This window comes from Phocoena phocoena, chromosome 17 (assembly GCF_963924675.1).
Source record: "Phocoena phocoena chromosome 17, mPhoPho1.1, whole genome shotgun sequence".
NCBI classification, from domain to species: Eukaryota; Metazoa; Chordata; class Mammalia; order Artiodactyla; family Phocoenidae; genus Phocoena; species Phocoena phocoena.
Genome location: NC_089235.1, coordinates 8,914,250 through 8,924,274, shown reverse-complemented (window position 1 = coordinate 8,924,274; position 10,025 = coordinate 8,914,250). Strand labels below are relative to the sequence as shown.

Genomic DNA, 10,025 nt, shown 5'->3' with positions numbered 1-10,025 from the left:
ATGTAATTAGTCCTAACATCACCATTTCAGAAATGTCCTGACATTAATACTGACGAAATACAATTTTTTTCGCAAGAAGGGTGGGTTGCATCCCTTGGCGTCTGTGTGCACAGAGACGTGGGACATGAACAAAATTCCCGGTGAAAGGCCAGGAGGAGGTGGGCTCTGTCCAGACATTGCACACGTGTCGCCAGTCCCGCCCCCGGCGCCCCGCCCCCGCGCCCCGCCCCATCCCAATCGTACAGGGTCAGCCAACGCTCGCGAGAGCCCTCTCGCCTTCCACGTCTGCCACGTTCCAAAGGACCGGGACAGACTGGAAAGTCGAAAGCAGCTCGCGCTCGCAGGCGGCTGCGTCGCGCCAGAACAGCCCTAAATCTGCAGGGCGTGGGGGAGCGCGGCCGGGTCACGTCCCCCTCATAGGAACCCTTGTGATTGGCTTCATGTCCCGTCACTCAGCTTTCCGCGGGCGGGGAGGGGGCGTGGCTCAGCGAGAAGGGGCGCGGCCTCGGGCGGGAGAGCGGCGCGCTCTCGCGTCGGGAGGGCAGTCACCGGCTCGGCGCACGCGAGGATCGGGCGCGCGCAAGAGGCACGCGGGCCAAAGTCCTCAGAGGCGCTGCGGGCGGTGCCGAGACACCCGCGCGACTGCCGGAGTCGCAGCCCGCACCCGCTGCAGCGCCCGCCGCAGTCAGCGTGCCCCGCGCCGCCCGCGTCCCCCACGCCCTGAGGGAGACCCCCACCTCTCGCCTGCTCCAGCGGTGCGCGCCATGGCCCCGCGCAAGAATGCCAAGGGCGGCGGCGGCAACAGCAGCAGCAGCAGCAGTTCCAGCAGCCCGAGCAGCTGCACCAGCGGCGGCGGCAGCAGCAGCCCCGGGGCCCGGAAAGGTCAGAGGCGCTTCGGGGCCGGGGTCCGGGGCCGGCCCTGGGGATGGGGCCCGGGCGGCGGGCGCTGCGGGTCCACCGCACCAGATGTCGCGGAGCGCCTCCTCCATCCTCCGCGTCGTTCCTCCTTTGGCCGCGGGGCGGAGGCCTGGCGGGCGGGCTGGAGGGGCCGGGCCGAGCGGGGTCCGCGGCCTCGGGTTGGTCACGCCGGGGAGCCCCTTCCCGGCCGATCCTTCACCTGCTGTGCGTAGCCGAGATGGAGATCGTATTGATCTACTCTTTCTTGGCTTGCCGTGTAATTGGTGATGGGAGTAAGAGAAACAATTTACCTTCGCCGTGCATATCTTGGGGAGTTTGGAAATGAGCCAAAGTCAGAGAAAATAAGTTCCTGCTAAACCAGCAGCTTTTAAGAGCAACTCAAAGGCGAATATTCTGTGAGGGCTGCAGGGGTGAGTGTGTGGGAGTGATCTGAATGTTCTCGAAGATTATCTTAGATACTTTTGCTTTTATGTAGCTTTCTTATGGAGCGAATACTGGGCGAGCTTCTCTGTTTTTTCCCTTTGTCTTTTAAAAGAATCTATTGGATATTCACCTTTCTCTTCCATGTGCTTATCCAGGAAAGAGGGAGAACAGATGTTTTAAATCTGTTTCATCTCATATTTCAGTGGTTCTCGGTTTCTTTTATACGTCCTTTGACTCATATTTAGGATATTGAAACTGCAGTACACATGTGTATTGAATGTGAGCTGTAAACTTTCTTCTTTGAAATGATTTTAGATTCTTTGTTTCCTGAGGTCTACAAGTAATGTATTTATATGTATCAAGAAAGTAAATCAGAATACTATAGTCATACTTTAAAGAACTGTTTTTTAAATGGCACTTACCACTATCCGACATTATTTATTTTCACGTGTATTGCCTTCCTGTCTCACCCACTCCTTCTTGTCCACCCCTATTCCCAGCTCCTAAGAGTGCGTCTGGCCCTTAATAGTTGCTCAATAAATTATTTGATTAGTGGATGAATAAATTTAAATGGTAGTGCAATTAAAATCATTGCATAAATTTACACTCTGAGAACTAATATTTGTAGAGAAGAAGTGCGGTTTGAATTTCAAAACAAGCATGTTAATTTACCTTTGGCATAAGTAAAAGTTTGTGTTCCTTTGCCACTTGCCCTTAAATGCCAGTCAGTTGACTTAAAACAGGCAGACGGGTAGATGCACTATCTCAGGCAGCTCTGGCTACCCTTTTTTTTTTTTTTTTTGAGTTCAGTTATTTTTTATTTTTATTTATTTTGTGGTATGTGGGCTTCTCACTGTTGTGGCCTCTCCCGTTGCGGAGCACAGGCTCCGGACGCGCAGGCTCAGCGGCCATGGCTCACGGGCCCAGCCGCTCCGCGGCACGTGGGATCTTCCCGGACCAGGGCACGAACCCGTGTCCCCTGCATCGGCAGGGGGACTCTCAACCACTGCGCCACCAGGGAAGCCCTGGCTACCCTTTTTAAAGTTTCTAAATGAGAAGAGCCCATTGGGCTGCTTAAGCACCAAGCAGAGAAAGGTGATAAGACTTTAGTGTTAATTGTTTTCAAAAGTTTTCTGTAGCTGTTTACAAGGAAAGCACATCTTTGTTCCATTTTGTCCTTTGCAGTCGTGGGTAGAGTGGGTTAACTATCTGAAGCAGTTGCTTCATTATATGGGCTGTTGTTGGTGGGAATTAGTATTAGGAAGTGTGTATTTTATTCCCACCTCCAGTGGTTCAAGAACTAAACCAGTTTTACAAGGTAGGTAATACATTTAGGAAATGTTAGCACCTAAATGAATATATTCCAGCTTTCATATTCAGGCATTTTAGAGGAAGTTCTATCTGTATTTGAGGATCTACAGCCTTTTAAGTATTTTACACGTCGATTCTATAATTGTTATGAAACAGACATAGTATATAAAAGAGAACATGTAAAAGAGAGAAGTATCTGTATTACCAGAAAAATCCCCAAACAGAGAGCTGGTATTGGAGTGTTGCGTGTTACATAATGAGCATTCTTCTTCCGCAGCTATTTTTTTGAGTAAATGGTGAGTTCTGACTATGTGCCAGGCGGAAGGCTCTGAAGATGGTGAGGCTTCTCTCAGTTGTGAGCAGTTACACTGCACTGTGAATCTTTTTTTATATTGGTTTCTTATAGTAGGGTATACCCGAAAGATCGAGCCACTTCTCTTTTGTTGCTATGTTTATTGGGTCACTGATGTGTAGACATTGATGCCCAAGTCAATCCCATGTGCTGGGGAAATCATAGAAGCTGAAGAAATTTTAGCTGTGGTGTTACAGTGAGGCCCAGAAAGATTGTCTGGCTCATTAAAGGTTATGTACTTCTTGGAAACCCAACTAGTTAATGGGTGATCCAAGACTAAACCCAGGTTTTCTCTTATTCGATCATTATATTATAGTACTGGACTTTAGGTTCTCTCATTTTATAAGATTTTATGGAAATCTTAAAGTAGATTATCTTTTAAGATTCCTTCTGGCTCTCTGTGGCATATTACACCTAGTTATTTAAGAAAAAGTGTTCTTTTTGTCATACCACTGATTAACTTTTCTTTTACTAAAATTATGTGTGAAACAGTATATTTGAAAATCTTAGTTTGAGAAGAAGTACATGGGCTCAAATAGTGTGTTTTTTGAGATGTTTTGCATTGAGAGTTTGAAGTTGATGATGACGTTGGTCACATTAAACATTATTATTTCTTAAATCTGTGCATGAAAGTACAGTGGAAAAAGGACCCAGTCCTTCGAAGCATGCATTTTAGGGAAAATGTGATTATCTGGACTTCTGTTTATCTTGGTGGTCATTTTTTTCAAAAGTAGTGCTTTGAAACTGTGACTTTGGGGATTTACATAACACTTGGATTTTTAAAGCAGGTGTCTGTTTTTTGTTTAACTCTTCAACTTAAATTGAGAACATTAAATATCTAGTTTTTTGCAGAGCTCAGTTTTACCTTTTCCAGTTTTATTCTTTAAAATATAAAACAAACATGAGTAAATTGGACATTTTACCTTTAACTTGCATATAAAATCTTGACTTGCATGGCCAGTTGAGGCCAAGGGAAACCTCTTTCAGATTTATTGATTTGAAAACCTTGGTTAAAAAGGATAATGATGTGCCTTGGGACTTATTTTGTAGTTACAGACACTGGTATGTATAATGTTTTTGTTTAGCTTTTCCCTTGGGAGTATCAATCGGTCTTTCCCTGTAGCTTCTAACTTGCTACAGGAATGGAAACATCTGTTTATTTTGTCTAATAGTGTCGTGCTACTACATCATGCTTTACCAGTAGGTGTCACTGTAGAACAATTTTTCCTCTTTCAATTTGAAGCTTCAGGTTATGTAACACCAACTAGTTTTTAAAATTTAATCAGCCCTGTACATACTCAAAACCATTGATGGACATCTACTTAAAAAATGCTCTGCCACTGCTGTTTAATTCTCTAAAAATCTCTAACAAAAGGTTTTGGATTTAGTAGTAAGAGTTGGCCCTAGCAGTCTTATTTCTTTAGGCTTATTGTATTCAGAATTAAGTGCATTGATGGACTGTAACATTTATACATTTGCAGATATTTGATGGGTGTTAATCACCTAGAATTCTTTTCCTTCCTTTTTACTTTCAGTATTTCTTAGACTACTTAGTAATTAACAGTGCTGATGGCTCCCTTGAATGAGGAGGCCTTAGTGAAATTCCTTCTTTAGCCAGAGAATGTCAGTTAGGGCCAGTTGCTTAATCCTCCACTAGTCATTCTAGAATGAAAACAGGAGCGCCATAATTCTTCCACTGTAAGAACTGTGTGCTGTTTTGTGTTCAGATGAACGGCGTTTTAACCACCTGGCCAGATTGTATGAAACCAAGGGCTAAAAAATGTTCTGAGGGAATTCTTGAACACAATTTTAACAACCTGTTTTTGGCTTAAGAAGTAAAAGGAGAGTTCCATACTTTAGCTTTGCTCTAAAATCGTGTGTCTCAGAGAGATTACTAGGAAATGAGAGGTTCTGATTTTCAGCAGATTACCAACAGGGTAAGTTGGATAAAGGGTCATGTGGGCTCTCCACTCTATTTTTAGTTAGTATTGGCAATTTAGCCCCTGCGTTCTCTGGTCCCAGTAGAATAAACCTTATTTTCTCCAGAAAGACAATGCAGTGTAGTTTGGGAAAGTCTGATGACCTGGATTCGCATCCATTTAAGAATCGTGTGGGGCTTCCCTGGTGGCGCAGTGGTTGAGAGTCCGCCTGCCGATGCAGGGGACACGGGTTCGTGCCCCGGTCTGGGAAGATCCCACATGCCGCGGAGCGGCTGGGCCCGTGAGCCATGGCCGCTGAGCCTGGGCGTCCGGAGCCTGTCCTCCGCAACGGGAGAGGCCACGACAGTGAGAGGCCCGCGTACCGCAAAAAAAAAAAAAAAAAAAAAAGAATCGTGTGGCAGGTCACTCAAAATTTCTAATCCTGGTCTCCAATGGAAAGAATTATTCAGAGCTGTGATAGCCCTAAATTTTACATGCCTTCCTGTTCCTCAGATTTTTCATTAAAGTACCTCTAATGGTAAAGGTGAGTATAAAACTTTGGAGAATATATAAGGCTGTAGAGCGAAGCAGGCTACTGCATGCTTGAAACTTTTTTATGATTTATTTAAAGAAATCATTTTCTGTTATACTGTGTAGCATCTGTTTAAGTGAAGTGGATGTTCTAGAGGTCATGTTTATACTGGGCTCTGAGTATCACTTGACACATTTCTGTCTACCTCTGGGGGTGTACGTATGCCATCTGCACATCACCCTTCGAGTTGCTGATTTACCCTCTAACCCCTCCCAGATCTGTGCTATCTTCTGTCACTGGAGCTCAGATATATTTCAATCTTTTGATGCTACTCGTGCCTACTGTTTTAATATCATGAAAATATGCAACTTAGTTTGTGTCTTGGGTACTTCTGCATCTCCCACGTGGTTTGACTTCATTCTGTACTAAAATACAGAACATTTTAAAATTCACTTCCTTTAATAAATCTTGTATGTACATAGAACCCATCTGCAGTTTCCCCAGATCTCTGGGGAAAGCCTCAGCCATCTGTCAGGAGACATGAGTGTGCTCATGCTGGCTCCTGTGTTTCCTGCCCCAGCGTCCGTGCCTGTTAGGATGTTCATTTCTTTCCTGTCTTCATCTCTGTGTGCCACTGTAGGGGCACCTATTCCAGAGGCGAGCGCTTTAGCCATTTCACTTTCTCCCGGTAGTGCTGGGAGTCAAGGGGGTATTTCCTCGTCGGTCGTTATTATTTTTTAATGAGGGTGCTTTAGGCATTTGGTCTGCATTTAATATTTGTTTTTCAGGGGTGTGTCTTGTTTACCTCTGGCTGATGTGGATATCTTTTAATGGCAAATCAGTGAGTGTAATTTAGTTCTCATCAGATTGATGACACCTGAGGACAGATTTGCTGTAGATAACCCGTTAGACTCAAAGGAAATTTTGAGCTTACTTGGTGAATAAATCTTTTTTTTTAACATCTTTATTGGAGTATAATTGCTTTACAATGTTGTGTTAGTTTCTGCTGTATTACACAGTGAATCAGCTATGTGTATACATATATCCCCATATCTCCTCCCTCTTGCGTCTCCCTCCCACCCTCCCTATCCCACCCCACTAGGTGGTCACAAAGCACCGAGCTAATCTCCCTGTGCTATGCGGCTGCTTCCCACTAGCTATCTATTTTACATTTGGTCGTGTATATATGTCCATGCCACTCTCACTTCGTCCCAGCTTACCCTGCCCCCTCCCCGTGTCCTCAAGTCCATTCTCTACGTGTGCGTCTTTATTCCTGTCCTGCCCCTAGGTTCTTCAGAACCAATTTTTTTTTTTTTTTTTAGATTCCATATATATGTGTTAGCATATGGTATTTGTTTTTCTCTTTCGGACTGACTTCACTCTGTATGACAGACTCTAGGTCCATCCATCCACCTCACTACAAATGACTCAATTTTGTTTCTTTTTATGGCTGAGTAATATTCCATTGTATATATGTGCCGCATCTTCTTTATCCATTCATCTGTCGATGGACACTTAGGTTGCTTCCATGTCCTGGCTATTGTAAATAGAGCTGCAGTGAACATGGTGGTACATGACTTTTTGAATTATGGTTTTCTCAGGGTATATGCCCAGTAGTGGGATTGCTGGGTCATATGGGAGTTCTATTTTTAGTTTTTTAGGGAACCTCCATACTCTTCTCCATAGTGGCTGTGTCAATTTACATTCCCACCAACAGTGCAAGAGGGTTCCCTTTTCTCCATACCCTCTCCAGCATTTTTACTTGGTGAATAAATCGTTAGAAAAGATAGTTACATAAGATCTTTTGAAGGACTGGGGCTGTTCTTTGGCCCCCTGCGAGTTCCAGGTGGCTTGCCTAGTCGTTCTGGCTGTAGCACGACTGCTCTCATGTGCCATAGAGGCTCTCTGTGCTCTAACACAGGTGGGACTGGGGGTGGTGGGCGGGAGGGTGTCTGGTTAGAGTGGAAACCATTATTGCTGTACTTGGAGAGGTGCCAGCGTTTCTCTCCTGCATGTGTTCCTACAGAGTTAACCCTGTGACTCATTCTGTATGGAAGCCAACAAGCAACAGTCTTAATTTTGAGTAAGAAAATATGACTTGAGAAAATAATTTTATTCTATCACCAGTATTGTATAGCTGCCATTTCTCATATCTTATATAGGTTTCACAGCCTTTGCTGTCATTCCCTAGTGCATACTCGGTGCTGTCTTGTTTTCTCCTGTCTTTAACTTCTGGTTCTTGTTTATTATATTGTTAATATACAGTTTCTGACACTATCTTTCACACTCTGTTTTGTTTTCCTGAATGGGTCTCCTGGAAAGTCTTTGATTGGTCTTAGGTTCACAGGTAAATTTTATTTAGAAGTTAATTTCTTTCCCTTACATGAAAATAAAAATCTGTGTTGTGAGTGTTGATTGAAAGAATACCTAACATTTAACTTTTCCATTCTTTGAATCAAATCAATTTGAATAAGATGGCTGTCACTTACTGAATTTTATAAAGTATTTATAAATTGTTTCATGCTTTATGCTTTTTGCTTTTTGGTAGCGTGCCATCTCTCTAACTTTCAGAATACAAATATTTCTATGTGCTGCTCTTTAAAACTGTATCTATTTGAAATATTACATATTAAGACGTTTACAGAGATATAAAGAGCAATGCAGTGGTTACCACGTATCCACCATACAGATGAGGCGGTAAAATGTTACCAAATTCTTGGTTTCTCCTGTCCTGTGTTATCCCTTTCCAACCGCTCTTAAATATTTTGTGATAATCATTGTCATGCATTTCTTTGCAATATGTAATATATGTTGTATAATGTTATGTTGCATATTATATATCCATTTGCATAAAATATATCTGCTGTTAAATGCCATATATACAAAAATTGCTTAGGAAGTATATCTATATCCCTATGTATAGAAACATAAATATATATACATATATATACATACATACATATACACTTGTTTAGCACATGTTAAAAGTTTTATGAATAGGTTCATACTTGGCCCATTAATTCGACACTGTTTGAGATTGTACCAAACTGGCTCTTTGTTTTCATATATATAGTTCTTCACTGTATGAATGTGCTACTTTTTCTTTAGCCATTTTGGAGTCCAAGACCACTTTGTTTTCATTTTTCTTCTTTCAAAAACTGCTGCACTGAACACTCTTAGAGCTATCCATCCTATAAATGTCTAAGTGTTTTTCTAGAGCAGCGGTCCCCAACCTTTTTGGCACCAGGGACCGGTTTCACGGAGGACAATTTTTCCACAGACACGGGGTGCGGGGGCAGGGGGATGGTTTCGGGATGATTCACGCACATTACATTCATTGTGCACTTTATTTCTATTATTATTACATTGTAAGATATAATGAAATAATTATGCCACTCACCATAATACAGAGTCAGTGGGAGCCCTGAGCTTGTTTTCCTGCAACTGGATGGTCCCATCTGGGGTGATGGGAGACAGTGACACCTGAAGTGTGTCGCTTGTGTCTAGTCTACTCCGTGATCTCGTTTTGGTCTCTGTCACTGCAGAAAACCCTGCTTCATGAAGATGGGACACTGGAAACGGAAGCAGGCTTTTCAGTGCTTACGTGGTAATCTCAGGATATTCCGTCTTGACTTTTTAATCCAGACGTATGGAGATTTGAAGTTGTCTCAAACATACCTTTAAGGCCACCGTCATTTGTGATCTCAAGCAGTTGATCCTCTTCTAGCACGGAAGTCTGTTCACCTGGCTTATTCACAGAGGGGGTGCGGATCCATTCCTTCCCAGTTCGGGGGTCTTTTGTCGTTGGGAAGTAATGCTTAAAGTCTTTTGAAAGCTGAGATAGGGGATTATACACCAGCTGGGAGAAAGAAGGCCCCGGCTCAGTCTCTTTCAAAATCTCTGCTAATGTTTGAAACATGTCAGAAATCCCAACGTTCACTCATCGCCCCCATAATTCCAGTTTGGCTTTGAATGCAGCCACTTTATCTGCCGACTTGAACACAGTTGTCGTTCTCCCCTGAAGTGACAGATGGAGTTTGTTGAGCAGGTGGAATATGTCACACAAGTAAGCAAGCTTTGCGACCCATCCTGTGGCACTGAAATGTGCTGCCAGTGGTGACTGTTTTTCTAAAAGAAATCTCTGGAGCGGCTCTCGTGACTCAGAAACTCTGGCCAGTGATCTGCCTTTAGAAGCCATCTCACCTCTGTGTGTAAGAGATGACGTGTGTGTTCTGTGTCCATCCCCTCACAGAGCTGTGCAAACAGACGAGCAGTTAAGGGCATGTACTTTAATGGGCTTGATACTTTTAATCACATCCTGCAAAACGTTGTTAAGTTCAGGTGACATTTTTCAGCCTGCCAACATTTCTCTATGGATGACACAGTGCGTAGACTCACATTCAGAAGCTACTTCTTTGACCCGAGTACTGAAACCAGAAAGCCGTCCAGTCATGGCAGCCGCTGTCTGTGCGTATACCGACACAAAATGACCAATTCAGTTTTCCTGATACGTAATCATTCGAAGACTTGAAGAGTTCGGCAGCTGTGGTGTTGGTTGGCAACAGAAGTG

At 43.6% G+C, this 10,025-nt stretch overlaps 1 protein-coding gene across 2 annotated transcripts in view; it reads left to right on the top strand.

Annotated features, from left to right (window-relative positions):
- The first annotated feature begins 764 nt into the window (after positions 1-764).
- Positions 765-10,025, top strand: part of ASPH (aspartate beta-hydroxylase) — a 209,831-nt gene continuing 200,570 nt past the window's right edge. For both annotated transcript variants that reach the window (XM_065895024.1, XM_065895025.1), the window contains exon 1: positions 765-882. In XM_065895024.1, the coding sequence (XP_065751096.1) occupies positions 765-882 (118 nt within the window). The remainder of the gene's footprint in view (positions 883-10,025) is intronic.